This window comes from Staurois parvus, unplaced genomic scaffold (genome assembly GCF_062004578.1).
Source record: "Staurois parvus isolate SC_StPar_1 unplaced genomic scaffold, SC_StPar_1.0 ptg000059l, whole genome shotgun sequence".
Lineage (NCBI taxonomy): Eukaryota > Metazoa > Chordata > Amphibia > Anura > Ranidae > Staurois > Staurois parvus.
Genome location: NW_028317855.1, coordinates 1,581,882 through 1,607,512, shown reverse-complemented (window position 1 = coordinate 1,607,512; position 25,631 = coordinate 1,581,882). Strand labels below are relative to the sequence as shown.

The following is a 25,631-nucleotide window of genomic DNA, read 5'->3' as shown; positions in this document are numbered from 1 at the left end:
GGGTATTCAACTCTTCCATCCAAAGAAATCCACATTCAGTCCTCTGGCTTACACATGCAGTGCTCCTGCTCTGGCCTTACCCTTTAGGCCCTTTGTCTGTCTTATACAGAGAGTCTTCATACATAACTCTGTGCACATAACTTGCAGTCCATTGCTGCTCTGGCTCCCACCTTTCTCTCTTAGGCGGAGCCTCTTGACTCCTTAGCAAAGATCTCCCCTGTCTGCTGAGGTAGAGCCCAAAACCATGGTGTCAGGAATGGACTCAGCACTGGTGGTGGGACTCACCTGCTGTGTGGGCTGCAGTACCAGGGCTGACCAGTGGGTGCTCTCAGCAGCCAGAAGCTCACTCCTGCAGTCAGCCAACACCTGGGGCTGATTGCAGGAGGTGTATTTAAGGAATGACCAGGCCTGTGATCAGGGCCTTGGTGTATTGTTTCCCATGAGCCCCTGTACCTGGTATCCTGTGTTCCTGTTCTGCTGACTATCTGATTTGTTGCTGACCCTGCCTGATCCTGACCTCTGCTGACTTCTCCTGCTTGATCCCTGGCTTGCCTGACCATCCTTCTGCCTGATCCTCTGTACCGCGCTGCCCGTGAGTTACTGAACCCGGCTTGTGACCCTGACTATTCTCTGCCTGCTCCTCCGGTACCTCGCTGCCCGCACGTTGCTGACCTGGCCTGCCTGACTACGCCTGACGCTACCTAGGCGATCCATCCATCCCGCACAGATCTGTCCCTGTTACCAGGTCTGCCAGCCTCTTCACGTCAGGCTTTCCCACGATACATACCCTCGGCGGACCCCTCTACCACAGTTGGGTGCACTCAGGGGCCGCGACCTGGTCTCAGTCCTGCGCCAAGTCCATCTCCACCATCAGGGGCTCTGGTGAAAAGGCAGACTGGGGCTTAGACTCTGCACCCTGGGGAATCCCATTCTGTGGGTACTAGAGATCCCGCCGGGCGGTGCCTGACAGTGCCTAACGGCCTGCCTGACCATTCCACCTCTCCAGCCCTGACTACACCTGTGTTCCTGAAGCCTGCTACTTCCCTGTGTCAGTCCACACATTTCTGGTCATACCCGGATCCCTGACACATGGTCAGGTCTCTACCTAAATCCCAGCACCCACCTGTACAATCAATGTGCAGGTTGTTCATAAAACCAGGATCCAGGATTGGAGATTTCATCCATCCCAGATCATTACAAAATCTCCAGGCTTCAGGTCCCAAAATGGATTTTACTAAATAATGAGGAAACTGAAAATCCAGTTTCTTCTGCATGACAAAAGCCCCCTGGAGCCCCTTAACCCTGCCTGGATGCGAATCCTGGGTCAACAACTCTTTTTATACCCTGGCAGGGCACAACCTGCCACAAAGGGCACTAGCTGTGGAGGAGGCATGCCCCGGCTCCTCAAAAATGCAAGGAAATGCAGCTTAGAGCTCATGAAAATTGTAAAGTAGCAGATCCTCTCTTTCTCTTGGAGAGGAAAGGCCCAGGCCAGGGCTTCACCACCTAAGAGGAAGATCACATAGGTCATCTTAGAATGGATGGGGAAATTCTGGGGCTGTACTTCAAAGTAGTTTCTGCATTGAATAAGGAAGCCTTTAGTATCCCCGTAGTAACGAGGAGTTGGCAGAGAATGCAGTGGATGAACTCAACTGGAGTTTTACTTGTGTAGGAGGTGAAGGCATCTTAGATGTGGTCAGGGCAAAAAGGGAGGGTTGCAGAAAGTCTAGATGATTCATGTCTTGCAGGGAGTGTACCAGGCAGTCTTGTGTGGTTTGCTTTTTGTTGTTTGTTTTACTGGACAAGACCTCCAGAGGATGAGTGGTAGGCAGTAGCACCTGGGAAGAGTCCATCAATGGCTTGAGCATTCTGGCACAATTCCAGCTGAGGACCCTGCTTATCTCTGCTTTTGTTTTTCCTGAGAGTGGAGTCTAAGGAGTAGCTGGTGTTCCATCGGGGAACCCATCACGGGAGTTTGGGCTTGGCTTCAGGCTACCCCCAGATCACTCAATAGGTACTCACAGTCATGAAGTAAAGTAGTTGTGGGCAATGAGAACATGAAAGAGGCGCTAGGCAGCTGGGGTGCGTCTGGTGGCTGTGAGTGCAGAGATAGTGCAGCTAAGGCTGTGGAAGCTGTTGAGACTTTGGTAGCAGTTGAGGTGCAGCTCAGCTCATTAGGAAGCCCAAGAAGATATGGGTGTATAATCAGGCAGTGGTTGAGCTATGAACCCAGAGGTGACCAGCCTGGGGTGCACTAGAGAATTTGGATGTGGGTGCAGTGGAGACCAGGCTGGAGTGTAACACTGACTGGTCTGTGGTTGCAGCAGTGGCTGTGCTACAGGGGCAGCAGGGACTAGGTTGAAGTACAGCAAAGACTTGGGCTTCAGGCACAGCTATAACTAGGTTGCAGGTGAAGTGTAGACCTGGTTGATGTGCAGCAGTGACTCTGCTGCAAGTGCAGCAAAGGCTAGGCAGAGGTACAGCAGAGACTTTAGATGTAACTGAAGCGGTGACTGGACTGCGAGTGCAGTGGAGATCAGGCTAAAGTATGGTAGAGAATAGGCTGGGGTTTGGCTGAATTGCTAGGCAGAAACAACTTCACTAGCTGAGGGAGTGTACAGAAACTATGCTCAAGTTGGTAAAGCGTGTCACTCTATATTTTAAATGGAGGAACACTGTCCTTTGTCATGTTAAGCGATGCAACCGTTTTATGATAGGACCTGAAAGTGTCTGCAGTCACTGGAAATAAGAGGAGCTGGAGCAGGGAAGGTAAGTAATTGTGAAATTAGCTTTCCCAGCTCTCTTTTGTGCTACAACACAACTCTCTTTAGCTACCTTTCCTCATTTCCACTACATAGAGGTTGTAGTCCACTAGGACTATGAAAGGTAACGTTTATTTATGCAATGTTCATTGTTAGCCCCATTTTCATTGCCCAGATTTTTTGTATAACATTTACTTTAAAGCAGTTTTGTACTCTCCTTTTTTTTATTGCGCTCAGAGCTTTAGGGTGTCTTTTCTTTTTTTTTTTTAAAGTTAAAATGGACTGACATAGCCTTTTTTTACCTATTTTACTTGGTATGTTAAAAATCAATGTCATTTTGTATTCACAGCAAAGAAATTCAAGTAAAAAGCCAGATCTTTCTCTTCGACTAATATTTTTTGATGGTGAGGAAGCATTTCATCAATGGTCCCCATTTGATTCCCTCTATGGGTCTCGGCATTTAGCACAGAAAATGGAGAATACTCCTCACCCATCTAATTCTGAAAACACAAATCAGCTCCAGGGTATTGTAAGTATTATATAATATTTTATATTTTTTTACTACATAGATGTATTTATAATAAAGAGGAGGCAAAATGCTATTCCTTGACAATGTTACTGTATTCTTTATCAGGTCTGATGTGTCTGAAGAATATAGCCCATTAAATAAATTGCAGATTAAATTGCAACTCAAATGCTGTATACCAAATATTTATTCTCTAAGTAAAAAGATACATGAATACAAATCTTCAAAAATTATTTTTCATATAAAGACATGTATGTCTCCTTTCCCCCTAAACATTACACATATTAGCATTCAACTCAATGTAATATTTCAGTTGTAGTAATCCCAATCATATCACTTTGCTAACTGAATATCCACACAGCCCCCGACTAGGGTTTATATAAATTATTATTAATTATAATGAAAGATAGCTCTTATCGTGTACTGCACTACAGTCAGACTATTAAACCAGTTTAAGTGCTAGTGAAATCCAGATAATCTTCCTTGTTTGTAATATGTAAGATTATTCAACAAAACATCCCAAAGTAAAGCATAGACCATGTCTTCCACAGGTGCACAAGTTGCAGTGGCGGGCACTGCAATATTTTACACCTAGGCCTTTAGTGGTGTCCAACCTGAATTAATCCACCTCTTAATACCATCATTATGACACTACAGCTATAGAAACCATCAATATCATACAGGAACACAGTACAACAGGGCATTCATCACAGACAGGTATCTCATGCAGTGAGAAAGAATGCCAATGGCTCCAAACACTAAGTCAATCAACTGCAAATAATAGGCATTCTCAGCAATAAAATTTGCAGTTCTCCTCGAAGGCTGTGAGCCAAGGGTACCGCTTTTTGTTACTGAAATGAAAGTGGTGGACAAACCCTTTCCCCCCAGACAGGCTTGGTAGTTTTGGGGTTGGTCAATCTTTCCTCGTGATGTCCAGTTTGTCTTGAAAAGTCCATCTTGTAGATGGCTTTGTAAGTATATCCTGCCTAACCAAATCAATTTCTTCTCCGCTCTTAGGGATTGTGGTTTGAAAAAACAGCTTTTAAATCTACAGGAATATATTTTAGCTTGTGCAGTTTGCTATAGATTTGGTTTGCTCTCTGACCATCCAATAAAAGGGCGTGAAAATGCAGATGTTGTTATACACCTGCGAGATGGCTCCAGTGTCACCAACTTGAAATCTGATTGGTTAAAGCAACAGATTCATTGCCATTTTTACAGGCACCTGCACTGTGCATTCTGAAGGCCTCAAAGCAGATTTCTTTTACCCTGGTAACACATGGTGGCTGAAATATGATTGGATAAAAACTTTAACATACACATGGACTGGAAGCAGCACAACCAAGAGAAAAGCTATAAAATGAAGAGTATAGACTATTGGGAATAATTTAATACACATTCACATAAAAAATATATTAAACCGTAAATTAGTGATACTGATAGTGTTTAGGCCAGCAGAAAAGGATTGCTGGACCTGACAGTCCACCAGTGACAAGTTGTAACCATGTGTAATATGTAATCCTTATAAACTGACAGGATACCAGCAGTGATTATGTATGAATGCTCCCGATAAGAGCAACCGTAGTTCTCTGATGGTGATATTGTAATGATGAAATAATCAGTTCCTGCTGTAAATTATGTTAATGTATAACGTAGCACTCAAGTAAAGCATGGATTCCACAGAACAGTATCTCAAAATCAGAGGACAGGGCAGACCTCTTGACCAGAGAGCTGCCAGTATGTCCACAGACACAGTTCCAGACATGCAGTGATAGCAATTGGTCTCTTTCGGTAGTATTGTGATATATCCGTAAGTTCAAAAATTTAGATGAGTTGGATTTGGAGTGTGTCAATAAATGGGCATCGAAGACCTCCCAGCTGGGGAGCTCTAAAATCCATGCTCAGTTCCAAGCATGACTCTGTTTAATTGCAAAAACAGTCCATCTATAGGTAATTCACAATAGCAAATCCATAATAGTGTATTATAATCAATTAATCTGATTAATTTTTATTAAGCATTAAAAAGCGATTACACAAAACTTTCAATCAACACACAAACTGACTATTGAGAAAGAAAATTGGTAGATGCAGGAACTGAGTGACACTGCACACAGACAAAAAAAAACAGATGGGTTCAAATATATTGCGATGAGTATGTCAAAGGCGGTCCCACAGATACCAAATGAGTATAACATTTATCTCATAATGTTTACTAAAAAACATATTAGCATGAACAGGAACCAAATAATAATTGTAACAGTAAACTCCAAATGTATATCAGGCATAAAATCCACATACAAAAAGAGAGTGGTTTAGTTTAACCATTTGAAGGTATGCTTCTTAAACCCATTCCTGTCCAGGCCATTTTACAGTTTTCAGCACTGTGATACTTTGACTAACAATTACTTGGTCATTTTTTTTTTTTGCAAATTCAGGCCAAGATTTATTCTGCTATATTTCATTAGTAAAAAAAAAAGCATATATTGTGTAGTCCCCAGGTCGGACACATTTTGCGATCCACCTGTCAATTGCGGCTGGGTGTCTGGTAGATCACCTGGGCTTGCTGACCTAGTGCTGTCACACAGCATTGATCATCAAGAAGTGCAGAGGAGAGGGGCATAGGAAGTATAGGAACTACATGCAGTCATGTAATGGCGCCGACCACAGAGGGAGCAGGCAGTGCGGAGGCATCAGGCAGCCCCATAAACCGATGCCTTATCTATAGCGCTGATTCAGCTGTCAGGTGGAGTGATTATAACAGCACTCCAACTCTTATACATAGAGCAGTGCTGCAGGAGGGCTAAGGTTAGTGACAGTGACTAACTGCACAGTAGCAGCTATGTGACACTGGGCACAATAGCATCTTTATGCTGTAGTGCCCATATAGCTGCTGGTGTGCCCATATAAATGCACAATAGCAACTATATGGGCACAATAGCAGCTATATGGGAACAACAGCAATCTGTATGGTCACAACAACATCAAGATGGATACTTCTGCGATAGATGTGAGCGGGTTGCCCTTCTGGAAACTTGCATTAGAGATCTGGAGGAGCAAGTTGCAACACTGGGCAGAACCAACAACCTTGAAAGGGGTCTTCTGCTCTCTGAGCAGGCAGCTAATGGGATTGATGTGGAGGGCGTAGGGGCTAATCAGGATTATCTGGTAGGAAGGTGGGTTACTGTAATGAGAGGGAGTGGTAGGGGCTCAGAGAAAAGGAAGGCCAGCCCTGGGTTTTGTCTTGGAAATTCGCTTTCAATGAATTTCTCCTTACCGTGAGTGTCCGCAGTTGGATGTGCAGCAATCCCCCATAAAGCTGTGCGAACTTTTCTTACCATGACTGCAGCTAAACTCCATGATTCCTGCGCCTCCAGCTGGTTTAGCTCTGTTGATATGTGAGGAAAATGGAGCTCCCGTGACCCAGGAATAATCAGATGACACTCTCAGGTTGGAGGTTGAATTCACTCTGTGTCCGGCTCTAACCCCAGACTCTTGTTTTATTAAAAGCACACACACGCCCCCCCACACGGGGGGTCAGGTCAATCCCCTCCCACAGAACAATGTATAGGGGGTGTCCATACACGAGAATGTACATCCTGTTTGGAGTGTAGCATTTCCTCTTATCTATACTGAGAACCATTTAAACCAGTCCTCCCCTCCCCCATAAGCTCTCTGTGGAGAGCAAGCTTCCCATCCTTTACATGCTATCAGCTCCTAGTAGTATGTTCACTCTCTGTACAAGCGTCCCTTAGATTAAACAGTGCCAGTCTGTATCTGAATGGGCCTGATGCGATCTTTATTAAAACACATCCATCCAGATACAGTTCAGGTCGGTAGTGGCTTGTAAGATATACATGAGCCTACACACGGAGTTCGCACTGCCCGGTGCCTGGCCATACAAAGTCCATGTGGTACTATGCTGCTGATATGTGGATACAGGCCCACGGCCTACCGCCGGCGGCATTCACATCGAATGCTGTGGTGGCATACACGCCAGTCTATAAGCGCAGATCTGCCATCTCATCCATTACCGAGCTGAGTACTGTAATATTTACATTGTAAATGCGCATGGCCTAATTGCAGCCTTCAGAGCTTTAATTAAGCCACACGAGAGACATATGAATAACACTGATATATGACACATTTAAAGTTCAACCTGTAATACAAAATTTCCATGACAGTTTGTGCACCTAAACAGATTAGCCAAGTTGGGTGAAGATGTGGGGGTGGCAAGCTCAGGGGTGGCATCCCTGGATGTCACTGCTATCCCTAACAGCCGGGAGGGCAGACCATCTGGGAGGGGTGGTGTCAGGAATAAATTCACCACTGGTGGTGGGACTCACCTGCCCTGTGGGCTGCAGTACCAGGGCTGGCCAGCGGGTGCTCTCAGCAACCAGAAGCTCACTCCTGCAATCAGCCATCACCTGAAGCTGATTGCAGGAAGTGTATTTATGTATGTATGACATTCCCTCCTGTTTTATCATATTCTCCTCGTGTCCCTTCTTGATCTTCTTCAGCTCGATGGGTGTAGTCTCAAAACCTTAAAGAGTTGGTCTTAGACCAGAGTTCCTGTAGTTGTCCCTGAGAATAAAGCTCCACGGGGTACCTGAAACAACAAGACCCGACGCAGACTCAATGCAAACAGGCTTGATTGAAACAATGATCCTCAAGAGCGTTGGAATCTTCACTACAGGAAGGCTCTTGCAAAAACCACAAACAGACTTGTGGTATAAATAAGGCTTGTGATCCCACGGTGGTCCTGGGAGATCCAGCAGCAGATTCTCAAAATGCCCCTGCAGACGGGGCCATACAAGGCTGGTCTCGACCCAGACGGTTTTCCAAAATGCAGACACAAACAACGATGAGGCTTGAAGCTTGCTTGGAGAACATGGTCTTCAGGGAGATAAATTTAGAGGGAAGCCAGGACGTAACCTGCAGAGAAGGTGGCTGGTTGGTGAGGTCTTCCTCTGATCAGTGGTTGGAGTGGGATCCCAGGAGCGGGCATGGAGATGTGGTCATCTGCCACAGCTTGGCTTACACGGTTGAGGCAACAGGAACATCTCACCGCGACATATAGGAGGCAGAGGAAAAAGAGAAGCATCAGCACATACACTCCCACTTCCTTCAACCAAGATCTGATGGAGAACAGGAAATCTCCCAATCCTCCCAAACCCTTGAACGGATTCCAACCCTCACTAGCTATAGCTCTAGCTTTTCCCTGTAGTTCACTAACTTTGTCCATATGGGCCTGGACCTTGTCATCGGTGTCTTCTATCCAAGTACAACAATCCTCTCCGATGAACTCACAGAACCCTCCCTTTGGCGGCTAAAAGGTAATCAAGGGCCATCTTCTCCTGAAGCACTAAAATTCCCATCTTCCGTTGTTCCTGGGCAATTTCTCTGACAGCCTCTACGGTCTCGTTAAACATACTATCCACAATGACAGAAAAATTGTTCAGGCTCATCATAAGTTCTATTCCCCAACCTGTCCATGAGGGGAACCAAGCCCATGCCTGGTCGCCCTCAGAGAACAGCTCCCTGCGAACTCTCCCTGCCATCCCTACCTTCTTGTGGACCATCAACTCTTCATGATCCATCACTACATAAGATGCGGGGACTAGCTTTATGAGGGCACACGAACCTTTCGCGTTCTGGGGAAATGTTCTATAGGCTGCCGAACCACACAGAAAATAGTACGGACCTGTCAGAGCAGAGCAGGAGGAGTTCTTCGTTCGGCCTCTGGCACTGAGCAACAGTTGCACAGACTGGGGGATTGCTCCCTCAGTCTGCACATCACATCCGTCCTTCCAACAAACATGGTCTGGTCAGTCAGTGTGGTTACTCAGAAGGGAAATCTGGTTAGTCAGATTGACAGTTATACCTCCCTCACAGGTGGTAGTCCCAACAAACTTGTTACCTGTGCCAAAGCTGATGTTAAAGCACAACTGAGGGCTGCCTAGCTGCCCAGTTATCCATAATGGACTGACGAGGGCCCTACAGGAGCTAGAGCTAATATTGGTACTAAAACTGATGTTACCTGCTAAAAATGTGTCATTAAGTTCTACAGACAAATGTCTACGTGGGGGCTGACCAGGGGTCCCTTGCTTTTTCATGCCGACACGGATGTCATATAGGGCATGAACAGCGGCCATTGCGGACATGTGATGACTGGGTGGGGGCTTAGAGCATACCCAACAGTTGGTTTTGTTCGCGGTTCTGGCTAAACGCAGATGCATTTTAAATAAAAGGTTGGGGTATCTGCCGTCTTTTCCTCCATTCACACACATGTAAGACATACAAAGAAAAAGGAAAATGACACCCCTCATTCTCTGGTGTAGCTGAAAAGCTTCTTGCAGTGGCTTGCGTGCACCCAGTTGTCTCGTCCCTTGAGCTTGTGTGTGGTAGGTGTCGTCAGCTGGACTTGGTATGGTCCGGTGAACCGTGGCTTGAGTCTGGTTCTTTGATGTTTCTTTAGGATGACCCAATCACCTGGCTCAATAGAAAGAACACCCGTTATTGCATTTTGATCCGCGAGCGATTCGCAAACCCGATGGTGTATCTTCTGCAGCTCCCGTTGCAGAGATTGCACGTAACCTGTAAGCTGTGAATGCAAAGACGACAACTGTTGAGGAAAGTAGAACCCTGTTTTGGGAGGTCCCCCAAACAACACCTCGTAGGGTGACAGCCCATGTGGTTGCCGAGGGGCATTCCAGATGGAATAGAGGGCAATGGGGAGACACTCAGGCCAAGGTTTTTGGGTATCGGCCATGATTTTGGAGATCCTGTTTTTAAGGATTCCGTTGAGACGTTCAACCTTACCGCTACTCTCGGGGTGATACGGGGTGTGTAGCCCTTGGTTGATGTGAAGGGCTTTACATACCTCTGCAAAGATCTGTCCAGTGAAGTGTGACCCCCCTATCGGACTCGATGGTTTTAGGTAGACCCCAGCGGCACACAAACTCAGACAGGATTTTCTTCGCCGTGGTACTAGCGTTGGCACACGTAACGGGCCACGCAACTCACATGCCCTGGCCAGTGCCCACAGCTCAGCTTCCTGAGCTGACATATGTGCGTTCAAAGAGCCCTTTTCCACAACCAGTGTGTGGCTTACCGTCTTGGGTGTAGTACCTGGAGCCATCGACAAAAAGATTTTTTGTTTCCGGTAGTGGAGCTTCCTTCACCGGGCTGAACGCCGCTGACTCCAGTTCCATCAAAGAAATGCAGTTGTGTCCTTTGGAAGAGAGGTTAGTAGTGGAAAAAGAAGACATGTTAGCAGAAGAGGTGTTAGTTTCGTTAGTCGAGTTGCAAGATTTAGCACTGTCGTTGCTGTCCTCCCCCCCCCCCCTTCTCATCTTCCAACACAGGAAGAAGAGAAGCTGGGTTAAGAATAGTGCATCGTTTGATAGTGAAGTTAGTAGGGATTAGGAGGGCTACCTCTAACGGTGGTTTTTGGGTCTTTTTAGGTCTTGCAGTGTTTGCACTCTTACTGTAGAGATACCGTTTGACCTGTGAGACCTACCGTCGGTGTGTTTTCCCCTGAGAGGGGTACCTTGCCTTGGATGTCCTGTTTCCGTTCTGGCTGCACTGGTGTCGATGAGGCAAGGGAGGGGATATTTTAATTCCTCAAGTAAAAGATGGACCTGGGCCGACACCGATTTGTCAACTTCCTATGAGGATTCATAGGAGTTACTTACCATGGTGGTGACAGGGGCGGAGGACTCATCAGGAATGAACTGCCACCGACCTTTAGGTAATTGGGGACAGCTCCTCCTCATGTGCCCCGTTTGGTGGCACTGGAAGCACCTGGGAGGGGGCCTATCCTTCCTGTGACCCAGATCCCTTGGTTTTTCGTGTGGGGTCTGGGACACAAGAACTTTGGCCTTGTCCTGTTTTCTCCTATCCATTTCCCTCTCTATTGCCGCAAGAGTGGAAAGGATAGCAGCGATAGACATCTCATTATATTCGGGTCGGGCCAGAACCAGCCTTTCCCGAATTTTAATATTGATGCCTTCCAAAAATTTGGCCCGCAACAGAAAGTGCGTCGCGGTCACCTTTACCCCTTCAGTTGGAGCATCAGGTCCAACTTCCAGATCCGCATCCAGTGCCGTCTGCTTGAGACGGCGCCAGAAGCAGGCGCTTTACTCATTAGGACCCTTCATCATGTCCGTAGTAGAGGTAGCACCATACATTTCTGGAAGCTTTGCCTTTAGCTGTGCACAAAACTCTTTGCCCCCTGAAGTCATCTCCTCATGAGTGGTTATAGAGCACCCTGCAATCACTGCACTGGCCACTTCCATGCCCACCTTTGCCCGCAGGATCTGCGCACAATCCGACCCGCTCATACCATAGCTGAACTGGTTTTGTCCAAACATTCAAGCAAATCCTCTCGGATTGACCCGATAGTCCGGGAGCTCAGCCAGAATAGTGCGGATCTCTGCCGGGGTGAAGGGGACATGCCAAACTACCCATTCCCCTAAAGTCCACTCCCCCAGTGCATTGGGAGGACCTTCAAATTGCTGCACCCTGACTGGATAGGCCTCGGTCCGGGAAGAGTGCAAGGGCTGGCCCGGCTTCATCGGTGGGCTTAGATTAACCACCTCGCTTACTGCACCTTCAGGTTTGAGGTCCCTCAGATCAGGGTATAGCTGGGGGGGCAGGGGTCTGATCAGTAGCTCATAGAGCTTTGATGCAATCCACCCTGTTTCTTAACCGGGTGTCTATTCCCCTTGCTTTGCAGATAGTCTGCAAATCGGTTGTTGAGAAGACTTCGTAGTTGGAAACAGAAGGAGCTGGGGTGAAGCAGGGAGGAGGGAGAGGTAGAGGTAGAGGCTGAGGCATAGAAATAGAAGACACGGAAGGTACGTCAAGAGTGACGTCACTAGCAGAAGAGACAGGTGCAGTTATACTTATCTCAGCCACTGTTGGTTGTTCGGGAACCCCAGCAGACCCTGACCCTGCCTGCCTTAGTAGAGTCAGCCCTGAAAGAGCTTCCTCCACCTCTGACACTGGATCCTCCTGTTTTATTCCCTCTGGAGGCCAGGTATACATCACCTGGTTCTTCCGCTAAGACACCAGTTTCTGTATGCCCTGCTTCCCTAATTGGATTGACCTGTGAAGCCATAGCTGTGCGATCTCTAGTTCTGACGCCTGCATCCGTGGTTCAAATTCAGAGATGAATTTTTCCCACCTCCATGCGTCAAATGTACCTTCCAGGGGAATTTCCCATCTGGTACCCTTCGACCATTTATTCCATCTTTTGAGGGGTTCTGTAGACTTCCCCCCCAAACTCGCCTTCATCAGCTGTGCAGCTGTCCTCACCCTGTTTACCCCTTGGAGCACTCAGTGGGATCCTACCGAGAGGCCTGATTCCACCACTTTCCCAGCACAGCGTAATTTATGTGATTCTTATCGATCACCCGAAGCGCATCAAGTGGCGGTCAGACTGAGAGCACACCTCCCACTCCCACAGCGCAATTTATGTGATGATGACCACCCGAAGTGTTTGTGGTAACCAGGCTAAGCGTTACACTTCCCTGGACCGCCCACTCACACAGCGCAATTTATGTGGTTCTCATCACCCACTGTGTTTGACAGGCCACACTGCACAATGATGAGAGTGGCTTTTCTCTCCCTGCACACAGTCGCTAACACAAGTAAAAACAAAAGGAGGGGTTCTTTGCTTGTTACTTAGGGGTCACTGGTTGCCCGGAAACCTGCTAACTGACCTTTAGGAAAATCGTGTAAAGATAAAACTTTCCTAATACACACAGAAAAAACGTTAAAAAGGACAAAGTGGAGCCTTATGAAAAACATGGGACGTTTCGCAGTAAAACAATTACACAGAGGTAAACCGAAAAACTGCGCCATAAATAACCCCGGTTGCCGACGCTAAAATCGCTCCTACCAGCGCCGCTAAACGATCCGCGCTACACCCGCGATCTTTGCTGCAACCGCCACAAAAAACAAACACGCTTTACAAAAAGGAACTACTTTTAACAAGAAAAACACAATCACTATACAAGAAATCTATGCGTAAAAACCCAAACTTCACCGTGCTCACTAAATGTGGAAAAACTCGCTTAACACACTTTAAATTGTCTGGCAATACACAAATTTAAAGCTAAAAGCAAACAACTTAAACCAAGCTTTTTATTGAAGGCGGTAGCGTACCTAGAGCTAGATGTGCTGCCCTCGTGGGTAACCCCCCCTTGAACCAAAAGGAAATGACATGGAATAAAATGCAAAAATGTAAAAATTGGATTAAAAACACAATGTGGGTCAAATGCATATAGAGAACTGCATATACATTGCATAAAGATTACTGAAACTCAAAGCGAAACTCACAAAACAGCGTTCCCGAGTGATCCAAAAACAAAATGGCAGAGAAACGCATGCAGTCACAAAATGGTTGCCAAACAAAGAGACATGTGGAGCAGTCAACAAAATGGCCACCAACAGAGAAGCACATGTGGTAGTCAACAAAATGGCCACCAACAGAGAAGCACATCTGGTAGTCAACAAAATGGCCACCAACAAAGACGCACATGTGACACTAGCCTCAAAATTTCCTCTAACCTCTTACATAAAACAGACTTTTGGACAAAGCATACACTGGACAATTACACAACAATATACAGTACACATACAACACAATTTGGCACAATCACAGAACGGACATGGAAAAACCAACATATCACACTAACATGCGCATGTAACAGAAAAGACCCACTGCTGCATGCTTGCTGGGAGCAGTAGTACTGACAAAACACTGCACAGACTATATGCACACAAAGGTCTTACAACAGTTAACGATTAATCTAAACCTTTCAGCACTGTAATAATTACCTCACGTGGAGGGAGGTAAAGCAACTACCACAGTACCTACAACCCACAAATACTTACCTAAACTATGCAAAAACTTTTACCCGCTAAAACATATACCGGTTTAATTTTTGGTTGAAAGATTTTTAAACTTGACCAAATCCGGCCAACCAAACCCACCCCTCTGCTGCTCTTAGCAGAGAAAAACCCTTGTCTTTCACCCACAAATCAAGATTTTAGGACAACTAGGTCCTTGCTAAGCAGAATTCACGTTAGCTAACAGAGAGCGAAATTAGCCACACGAACGCACAAAAAGCGATCCTCTTAACGGTAGAGAGACCTGAAATGTGCCAGCATACTTTTTGCTAGTTCATGATAGCTCATTCCCCCCTCGTACTCGTTTAGCTATCGCAGAATTTGCGTTAGAATCCACTGGCTCGCCAAACTGTCTTTAAAATTCGCTTTCAACGAATTTCTCCTTACCATGAGTGTCCGCAGTTGGATGCGCAGCAAACTGTGCGAACTTTGCTTACCGTGACTGCAGCTAAACTCCACGATTCCTGCGCCGCCAGCTGGTTTAGCTCTGTTGATATGTGGGGAAAATGGAGCTCCCGTGACCCAGGAATAATCAGATGACACGCTCAGGTTGGAGGTTGAATTCACTCTGTGTCCGGCTCTAACCCCAGACTCTTGTTTTATTAAAAGCACACACACGCCCCCCCACACGGGGGGTCAGGTCAATCCCCTCCCACAGAACAATGTATAGGGGGTGTCCATACACGAGAATGTACATCCTGTTTGGAGTGTAGCATTTCCTCTTATCTATACTGAAAACCAGTTAAACCAGTCCTCCCCTCCCCCATAAGCTCTCTGTGGAGAGCAAGCTTCCCATCCTTTACATGCTATCAGCTCCTAGTAGTATGTTCACTCTCTGTACAAGCATCCCTTAGATTAAACAGTGCCAGTCTGTATCTGAATGGGCCCGATACAATCTTTATTAAAACACATCCATCCAGATACAGTTCAGGTCTGTAGTGGCTTGTAATATATACATGAGCCTACACGCGGAGTTCGCACTGCCTGGCGCCTGGCCATACGAAGTCCATGTGGTACTATGCTGCTGATATGTGGATACAGGCCCGCGGCCTACCGCTGGCGGCATTCGCATCGAATGCTGTGGTGGCATACACGCCAGTCTATAAGCGCAGATCTGCCATCTCATCCATTACCGAGCTGAGTACTGTAATATTTACATTGTAAATGCGCATGGCCTAATTGCAGCCTTCAGAGCTTTAATTAAGCCACACGAGAGACATATGAATAACACTGATATATGACACATTTAAAGTTCAACCTGTAATACAAAATTTCCATGACAGTTTGTGCACCTAAACAGATTTGCCCTGGATGTCACTGCTATCCCTAACAGCCGGGAGGGCAGACCATCTGGGAGGGGTGGTGTCAGGAATAAATTCACCACTGGTGGTGGGACTCACCTGCCCTGTGGGCTGCAGTACCAGGGCTGGCCAGCGGGTGCTCTCAGCAACCAGAAGCTCACTCCTGCAATCAGCCATCACCTGAAGCTGATTGCAGGAAGTGTATTTAAGGAATGGCCAGACCTGCAGTCAGGGCCTTGGTGTATGTTTCCCATGAGCCCCTGTACCTGGTATCCTGTGTTCCTGCCTATCTGCCTAGTTGCTGACCCTGCTTTGATCCTGACCTCTGCTGACCATTTCCTGTTGAACCCCTGGCTTGCCTGACCATCCTTCTGCCTGATCCTCTGTACCGCGCTGCCCGTGAGTTACTGAACCCGGCTTGTGACCCTGACTATTCTCTGCCTGCTCCTCCGGTACCTCACTGCCCGCATGTTGCTGACCTGGCCTGCCTGACTACGCCTGACGCTACCCAGACGATCCATCCATCCCGCACGGATCCAGTCACTACTGTCCAAACCTGCCAGCCCCTTCACATCAAGCTTTCCCCCGGTACATACCCTCGGCGGACCCCTCTACCACAGTTGGGTGCACTCAGGGGCCGCAACCTGGTTTCAGTCCTGCGCCAAGTCCATCCCCACCATCAGGGGCTCTGGTGAAAAGGCAGACTGGGGCTTAGACTCCGCGCCCTGGGGAATCCTGTTCTGTGGGTCACTAGAGATCCCGCCGGGTGGTGCCTGACAGTACCTTACGGCCCGCCTGACCATTCCACCTCTCCAGCCCTGACTACGCCTGTGTTCCCACACATTTCTGGTCATACCCGGATCCCTAACAGAACACCAAGGCCATTCCTGACCAGAAGTGGCTGCACAGGGAAGCCATCTTGGCTTGTTGTTTGTGAAGGATGCATCCTAAGGAGGTTGAGTACTTGTCTCTGCTGGTCTTGGAAGACAGAGTATACGGCTATCAGATTCTGAAGAAGTATGCCAGGGATCAGCTGCTAGAGTGCATGCGGGTTGCTCATTCCCTAGTAGATCAGGGCAGGTTGTTTGTTGAGGTGCAGCCATTGATCCAGGTTTGTGCTGAATTGGCTTTGTCCAGTACTCCTGAAAGCAGGGATGACTTTTCTCCGCCATTCAGTGTGGATCAAGTAGATTCACTGGTATGGTTGTTGTAGGATGATCCAGATTGCTTCTTGGAGCATTATTCAGCGTGTTCACAACATGTGCTAGTGGAATGTATAAACGCAGTGCAGTCTTTGGTCAGACAGGCTATGTGTATGCTGAGCTTTGTTCAACCAGTATTACAGACATGGTCAGATTTGTTACACCCAGCCTCAGTCAGCTTGCAACAACCCAGTCCTGCTTCTAATTATTCCTCTGCTCAAAGCTCTCTTCCTCCATTTCCCACAGCACCCCCAGTTACAGCCCATTATACCCTGCTATCTACCACATGTCAGTACCCTGTTCCCACTCGCTGCACCTATCCTGCCTTTTACCCTGTAAAGAAGTCCTCTGTAGCAACTGCTCCCTCCTCTGTTCCACCCTCCAGCTCTTCTCTGTCCTCAGCTGCTCCATCTGTTTACAGACCTGCATTTACTTGCAGTGCCCCAGTAACTAAACCCAAGAAGAAGCGAAAATTCTTTCCAACCAATACCATCCTGCCAGTATCCAAACCGGTCAGCCTGCTGTCTGAGAACCCGCCTTCCGTTGTTCAGCCTGATGCCCTGATGCCTGATGACCTGATCCAGCCTGATGACTCGGTGCCCGCTGTCGAGCTAGATCACTCGGTGCCCGCTGTTGAGCTTGATGACCCGGTGCCCGCGGTTCTGCTAGATGGCTCGGTGCCCGCTGTCGTGCCAGATGGCTCGGTGCCCGCTGTCGTGCCAGATGACTCGGTGCCCGCTGTCCTGCCAGATGTCTCGTTGCCCGCTGTCGAGCTTGGTGACCCAGTGCCCGCGGTTCTGCTAGATGGCTCGGTGCCCGCTGTCGTGCCAGATGACTCGGTGCCCACGGTTCTGCTAGATGGCTCGGTGCCCGCTGTTCTGCCAGATGACTTGGTGCCCGCTGTTCTGCCAGATGACTTGGGGCCCGCTGTTCTGCCAGATGACTTGGTGCCTGCTGTTGAGCTTGGTGACCCAGTGCCCGTTGTTGTGCCAGATGACTCGTTGCCCGCTGTTCTGCCAGATGACTCTGTGCCCGCTTACTTGCCAGATGACTCGGTGCCCGCTGTCGTGCCAGATGGCTCGGTGCCCGCTGTCGTGCCAGATGGCTCGGTGCCCGCTGTCGTGCCAGATGACTCGGTACCCGCTGTCGTGCCAGATGACTCGGTGCCCGCTGTCGTGCCTCTGTCTGCTGCCCAGCCTGATGTGCCTCTGTCCGCTGCCCAGCCTGACGTGCCAGCTTCTGATGTCCAGCTAAACTGGCCAATAACTGGTTCCCAGCCTGCTCCTGGAGATCCTGTGTCCAGTAACCTGCCTTCCTGGGTTCTCCTACACAAAGAGAAGTCTACCAGCAGGAAACCCAGCCAGCCGGTTGACTCCGGCAGTAGGACATTCAGCCAGTTACCTGACCCGGGCGGTGGAACATTTTGCTCACTTAGGACTGTTTGGAGCGTCCTGAGGCCGCTCCTTGAGGGGGGGTACTGTCAGGAATGGATTCACCACTGGTGGTGGGACTCACCTGCCCTGTGGGCTGCAGTACCAGGGCTGGCCAGCGGGTGCTCTCAGCAGCCAGAAGCTCACTCCTGCAATCAGCCATCACCTGAAGCTGATTGCAGGAAGTGTATTTAAGGAATGGCCAGACCTGCAGTCAGGGCCTTGGTGAATGTTTCCCATGAGCCCCTGTACCTGGTATCCTGTGTTCCTGCCTATCTGCCTAGTTGCTGACCCTGCTTTGATCCTGACCTCTGCTGACCGTCTCCTGTTGAACCCCTGGCTTGCCTGACCATCCTTCTGCCTGATCCTCTGTACCGCACTGCCCGTGAGTTACTGAACCCGCACGTTGCTGACCTGGCCTGCCTGACTACGCCTAACGCTACCCAGACGATCTATCCATCCCGCACGGATCCAGTCACTACTGTCCAAACCTGCCAGCCCCTTCACATCAGGCTTTCCCCCATTACATACCCTCGGCGGACCCCTCTACCACAGTTGTGTCAGGGCTCCGGGGTGTGACCAGAGGTATGTGACTGACGCAGGGAAACGCAGGCTTCAGATAAGTTATAAACAATATAATTTATTAAAGACTAACAATACAAACATAAACGCAGTGCAATTCTAAAACATAACACAGTGCAAACGAACCAAACCAAACCACCCACAGATAACAGTACATATAATGCAAGCGTCGTCAGGCAGGCCGGGTCAATAACAATCGGGCAGGTAGGTACAGGGGGTCAGGCAGAGAATGGTCGGGGTCACAAGCCAGGGATAAAACAGGAGAAGTCAGCAGAGGTCCGGATCAGGCAGGGTCAGCAACGAATCACAGAGACAGGGACAGGGACAGGGATGCAGGAACAAGATACAGGGCCCAGGAAAAACACACACCAAGGCAGAGACTGCAGGTCTGGCCATCCCTTAAATACACCTGCATGATCAACTTCAGGTGTTTGGCTGGCTGCAGGGTTGAGTCTCTGATTGCCGGGAGCACCCGCTGGCCAGCCCTGGTACTGCAGCCCACAAGGCAGGTGGGTCCCACCATTACTGGCAAGTCCATTCCTGACAAGTTGGGTGCACTCAGGGGCCGCGACCTGGTCTCAGTCCTGCGCCAAGTCCATCTCCACCATCAGGGGCTCTGGTGAAAAGGCAGACTGGGGCTTAGACTCCGCGCCCTGGGGAATCCTGTTCTGTGGGTCACTAGAGATCCCGCCGGGTGGTGCCTGACAGTACCTTACGGCCCGCCTGACCATTCCACCTCTCCAGCCCTGACTACGCCTGTGTTCCCACACATTTCTGGTCATACCCGGATCCCTAACAGGTGGTGAGGGTAGTGCAGGAAGACCTAGACAGCTGGTGGTAGTAGATGATTCTATAATCAGAAGGACTGATAGAATAATTTGTCGCCAGGATTGCCTCAACTGAATGGTTTGCTGTCTCCCTGGTGCCAGGGTTCGGCATGTGGTGGACCGGATTGATAAAATACTGTGAGGGGCTGGGCATGACTCAGCTGTCTTAATTCATGTTGGAACCTATGACAGAATATATGGAAGGTGGAGGCTCCTTAAGAATCAATTTAAAGAAGTAGGCTGCAAGTTGAAGGGAAGGACCTCCAAGGTGATATTCTCTGAAATATTACCTGTGCCATGCGCAACTCAGGAAAGACGGGGAGATTAGAGAACTCAATGCATGGCTGAAGACCTGGTGTAAGAGGGAAGGATTTGGGTTTCTAGAGCACTGGGCTGACTTTTCATTGGGGTGCAACCTATATGCTAGAGATGGTTTGCACCTAAATTGAAGGGGGTCTGCGGTGCTAGGAGAGAGGTTTATGGGAAGGCTGGAGGAGTATTTAAACTAGGATTGAGGGTGGTGGGAGAATTAGATTATAATGGGGTACACAGATCAGACAGGGGTCAGTACTTACTGGTGGGTGGAATGGGGAAAGATAAAGGGAAGGCTATGGCAGATAAGAAGGTTCCCAAGTTACAAACAACCAGTGGAATTGGTACCATTTGTATGAAAATAAACAATATGCTAAATACATGTGAACAAGGTGTCAATGAATTAAAGTGTTTGTTCACCAGTGCCAGAAGTCTGCCAAGCAAAATAGGTGAGTTGGAAGCTTTGGTGCATGAAGAAAACTATGATTTAATTGGTATTGCTGAATCTTGGCTTCATTCGTCACATTACTGGCCCATTAATATTCCTGGCTATGTTCTCTTTCGGAGAGACAGGGTAAATAGGAATAGTGGTGGTGTCTGTCTCTATGTGAGAAGTGATCTCAGAGCAAGTGTGAAAGAGGACCTAGTTGATGGAGAGTGTGATGAGGCTGAAGTATTATGGGTGGAACTGCACATGGGGGTGCGTACTACAAAGGTAATCATTGGTGTTTCTTATGGGCCTCCTAGTGTTAATGAGGAGGTGGAGACTCAGCTCCTTGTACAGATTAAAAGGGCTTCAAGGGCTGGGACAGTGATAATAATAGGGCATTTTAACTACTCAGAAATTGACTGGAGTAATGGTACTGCAGGTACAGTTAAAGGGCAAAAATTTTTAAACCTACTACAGGACAATTTTATGGTACAGTTCATAGAGGCCCCTACTAGAAATGATGCTCTGCTGGACCTGGTAATCTCAAACCATGCAGAGCTTATTACGAATGTCCATATAAAAGAACATCTGGGTAGCAGTGACCATAACATGATTTCATTTATTGTTAGCTGTAAACAGTGAGCACATACGGGAAAAATAAAAACGCACAACTTTAAGAGAGCTAATTTTCCAAGGCTGGCAGCTGCTTTCCAAGACTTAGACTGGGATGGAATATTGGCATCAATGAACACAACACAGAAATGGGAGTTCTTCAAAAAGACTGTATGTGAACACACTGCAAAATATATTCCCATGGGCAACAAGTTTAAAAGGCTAAAAATCAAACCTATGTGGCTTACGGCCAAAGTTAAAAAAGCTATAGATAATAAAAGAGCTTTTATTAAATATATAAATGAAGGAACGCTATCATCGTTGAAACATTGCAAAGAATATAACAGAATATGCAAAAAGGCCACAAAAATTGAAAACAAATGACAGATTGCAAAGGATAGCAGGACCAACCCCAATAAATTCTTCTAATATATTAATAGTAAAAAGGTCCTGTCTGAGTATGTAGGCCCTTTACAAAATAATCTAGAGTGGGTGACTGGGGACAAAAAGAAGGCAAATTTATTAAATACCTTCTTCAGCTCTGTGTATACAAAGGAGCATGGGGGAGCTCTTGTCCATAATGGGCAAGGTATTGACACAGCTCCAGATGATCCACATTGGCTCACAATTGATATGATCCAAAAATATTTAGAGAGAATAAAGGTGAATAAAGCACCTGGACCAGATGGCATACACCCATGTGTCCTTAAAGAATTGAGGTCTGTCATTTCAAAGCCATTGTTTACAATTTTTAGGGACTCTTTAATGACTGGCATAGTACCACTGGATTGGCGTAAGGCCAATGTGGTGCCAATATTTAAAAAGGGGTCAAAATCTTTACCAAGTAATTATATACCTGTTAGTTTAACTTCTACAGTATATTGTAGTTGGGAAGATACTGGAGAGTTTAATAAAAGACCGCATAGATGAGTTCTTGCTGGAAAAAAATATTTTACACAACAGACAGCATGGATTCATGAAAGACATAAGTTGTAAGACAAATCTGATTTCTTTTTATGAGGAGGTGAGCAAAACCTTGGACAGAGGGGAGGCGGTGGACATGGTATAAATGGATTTTGCAAAAGCGATTGACACAGAACCCCACACACGGCTAATGTGTAAGGTAAAGTCTACGGGCTTGGAAAAATCCATATGTAAATGGATAGAAAACTGGCTAAAACATTGTATTCAAAGAGTTGTGGTTAATGATTCATACTCTGAATGGTCTAGGGTTGTCAGTGGTGTACCCCAAGGTTCAGTGTTGGGACCCTTACTTTTTAATATATTTATAAACAAAATAGGGTCTGGGATTATAAATACCATTTCAGTCTTTGCAGATGACACCAAGCTGTGCAGTCGAATAACTTCCTTACAGGATGTCTTCAACTTACAAGCTGACCCAATGCACTGTTTAATTGGGCAACTATGTGGCAAATTAAGTTTAATGTTGATAAATGTAAGGTTATGCACTTGGGGGCTAAAAATATGCATGCACCATACATACTAGAGGGAGTACAACTGGGGGAATCAATGGTGGAGAAGGATCTAGGAGTTCTGGTAGATCACAAGCTTAATAATGACATGCAATGCCAAGCTGCGGTTTCTAAAGCAAGCAAAATCCTGTCTTGTATTAACCACTTGCCGACCGAAGATAGCCGAATGACGGTTTCTCCGCGGCCCGCCAGTTCTGAGAGGGTGTCATATGATGTCCTCTCAGAACGTGCACCCCCGGGGGCGCGCACCCGGCGATCTCTGTGATCGCTGTGTCCTATGGACACGGCTGATCGTGTGATGTGGTAAAAGGCCAATCATAGCAGCCTTTTACCACGTGATCAGCCATGTCCAATGACACAGCAGATCACTGATAAATGCAGTTGCCAGTTATCGGCTGCACTTTCCTCACGCTGTCACAGCTAAGCTAAGCTCTGATGAAAAGGGATGCCCTTCGAAACGCGTCAGCTATACTGAGTGTCTACACCCATGATGGGACTCGCGCTGGTTCCTTATCTTTCAAGTCCCTCTGAGGACTCACATGCCTGATTTTATTCGCTGTTTGTGAGTATCATTCTGTATTTAATACATTTTTGTTACTGAGGTAATGCGCAAGGTTGGTGCGCTTCTCGATTTTGTTTCGCTTTGCAGTATTGGTCGGGCTTCCCCAGCCTTGTTTGGCACAACTTTATATGCACTGGTGGTCGAATTTTCCAGTTCTGGTTCCATCCATCCTCCACCTGCCTGGGTCCTAGAGCGTAGGAGAATTAGTTTCCAGCTATATGGGCACAACAGAATCTATATGGGCATAAAAACAGCTATATAGGCACAACAGCAGCTATATGAGCACAATAGCATAAAAATGCTACTGTGCCCATATACTGTATCCGCTATTATGCCCATATAGATGCTGTTATGCACATATAGATGCACAACAGCAGCTGTATGGGCACAGCAGAAACTGCGTGGGCACAATAGCATCCTTATGCTGTTGTGCCTGTATAGCTGCATAATATCAGCTATATGGGCACAGTAGCAGTTGTGGTGGCCACAGCAGGAGTTATACCCTGTCACTCTTGATGAGTGTAGCACCTGTCCAGCATGACCCTTTCAAATGACTGAGGCCTCTTTGCAAGAGCCCTGCAACCTTGTGCAGTATAGTAATCAAGGTGTTAAAGCAGACAGTGAGGGGGCATTGTATCGTCTCCTCACTACCTGCTTTAGCCCCTTGGACCCCACAGAAGTACGCAGTTGCGGGCGCTTGTAGAGTGACCCCATTTACTTGAATGGGTTGCTAATGGCGAGCAGTAGCACTCACCAAAAGTGACAAGGGGTATCATTCCTGATGTGACAGGTGTACACCTTTGGCTGCTGTCTCTGCAGCTAAAGGGGGTAGGGAACAAGCCCTAAGGGTGCCACCACCAAATTACCCCATTCACAAGTGCAGCAGGCACTGCTGCTCCTCTGAAAAGCTCTCTGTGAGTGTTTGACAGGTGGTAAGGAAACAATATTTTGCCTGATTTAAATCTATAATTGCTGTGCAATGCATGCGATTGTGGTAGCACAGAAATTAAAGATTTAAATCAGGCGGTGAGGAGGTGACATCACTTCCTTACCACCTGTCAAACACCTCTGAAATTCAGTCAGAGCATGGATCACTTTTCAGAGGAGTGGCAGTAATTTAAAAAATGCATTGTATGGCAGGAGCAGACAAACTATGCTGTTTAAAGGTAGATACTGGCAGCTGGGCACAGGGGGCATGTTAGGGTCTATACTGGGTCATACATGCTAACAGCCACTGTCTGTGTTATTTACTCCTCACCTGTGAACTATGCATAACTTACTCCTAACCTCTGAAGTCTGCTTTGCTTACTCCTGACCTGTGAACTCTGTTACTACTGACCCATGAACTCTGCATTAATTACTGCTGACTCTGTGTTACTACTGACCTTTGAGCCTTGCAATATTTATTCCTGACCTATGAACTCTGTGTTACTCCTGACCACTGCACTTAGCATTTTTGAAAATCTGAACTATGTGTTACTTACTCCTCACCCCTTCACTATACTAACAAAAATGTATAATGCTCAGACAGGCCACACCAAGCCAGGTTAGCCAAGTAGAACCCAGCCAGCCAATCCAGAACTCAGCCAAGGCAGAGACCAGAATTTTCAAAATTCCATCCAGCCAACCAGGCCGAAACTCAGACCAGTCAGCCAGGCCAGAGCTCAGACCAGCAACCAGGCCAGAATTCAGACCAGCCAGCCAGGCCAGCACTCGGACCAGCCAGCCAGCCGGGTCAGAACTCAGACAAGTCAGTGAGCCAGGCTGGAACTCAGAAAAGCCAGCCAGGCCAGAACTTAGAAAAGCCAATCAGGTCGGAACTCAGACCAGCCAGCAAAGCCGGACCTCGGACTAGCCAGCCAGGTTGGACTTCGGACCAGGTAGCCAGGCCAGAACCCCACCAGCCATCCAGGCCAGAACTCAGACCAGCCAGCCAGGCTGGAACCCAAAGCAGCCCATCAGGACAGACCTCAGAACAGCCAACTGGGCCAGAACAAAGACCAGCCAGCTGAGCCACAGCAAAGACCAGCCAGCCAGGCTAGAATGTAGACCAGTCAGCCAACAAGCAGTGGCAGTTCAGCCTCTGATGCAATGGCAAAAAAAGCTATAATTTTCATCATCAATGGAAACATGATTACTTTTTTACTGAAATGAATGGGAAGTGTGTGTGTTTGCTATGCAAAGCTTCTGTTGTTTTAGCCAAGAAAGGAAACGTTGAAAGACACTTCAGAACACTCCATTCTAAAATTGATAATGACTTTCTACGTAAGTCTGAATTTAGAAAGCAACATTTAAAACCTTGCTTAGTATACAGCAAAGGATGTTCACTAGGCCTGCAGAGAAAAGCATAGCCACAATCGTGGCCTGTTATCGTGTGCCTCAGCTAATAGCAAAGAGGAAAAAAACATTTCAGGATGGTGAAATGATTAAAGAGGCTTTTTTGGAAGCTGCTGATTTTGATGGCTTCAAAAACAAAACCGAAATAATATCTGCAATAAATTCTCTTCAACTTTCTGCAAGAACAGTTACAAGCAAAGTTGAAGTCATGGCAGCTGACATTGTTTCACTACTGAAAAAAGATATGGATGTTTTCAGCAATTTCTCCATTCACCTTGATGAATCAGTTGATATTACAGATATCACAACTAGCTATGTTCATTATAATGGTTTTCAGT

The 25,631-nt window shown here is 47.2% G+C and overlaps 1 protein-coding gene across 2 annotated transcripts in view; it reads left to right on the top strand.

The window, feature by feature from the left end:
* Window positions 1–25,631, top strand: part of QPCT (glutaminyl-peptide cyclotransferase) — a 204,285-nt gene that overhangs the window by 55,656 nt on the left and 122,998 nt on the right. For both annotated transcript variants that reach the window (XM_089668536.1, XM_089668537.1), the window contains one exon: window positions 3,112–3,291. In XM_089668536.1, coding sequence (XP_089524662.1) covers window positions 3,112–3,291 — 180 coding nt within the window. The remainder of the gene's footprint in view (window positions 1–3,111; window positions 3,292–25,631) is intronic.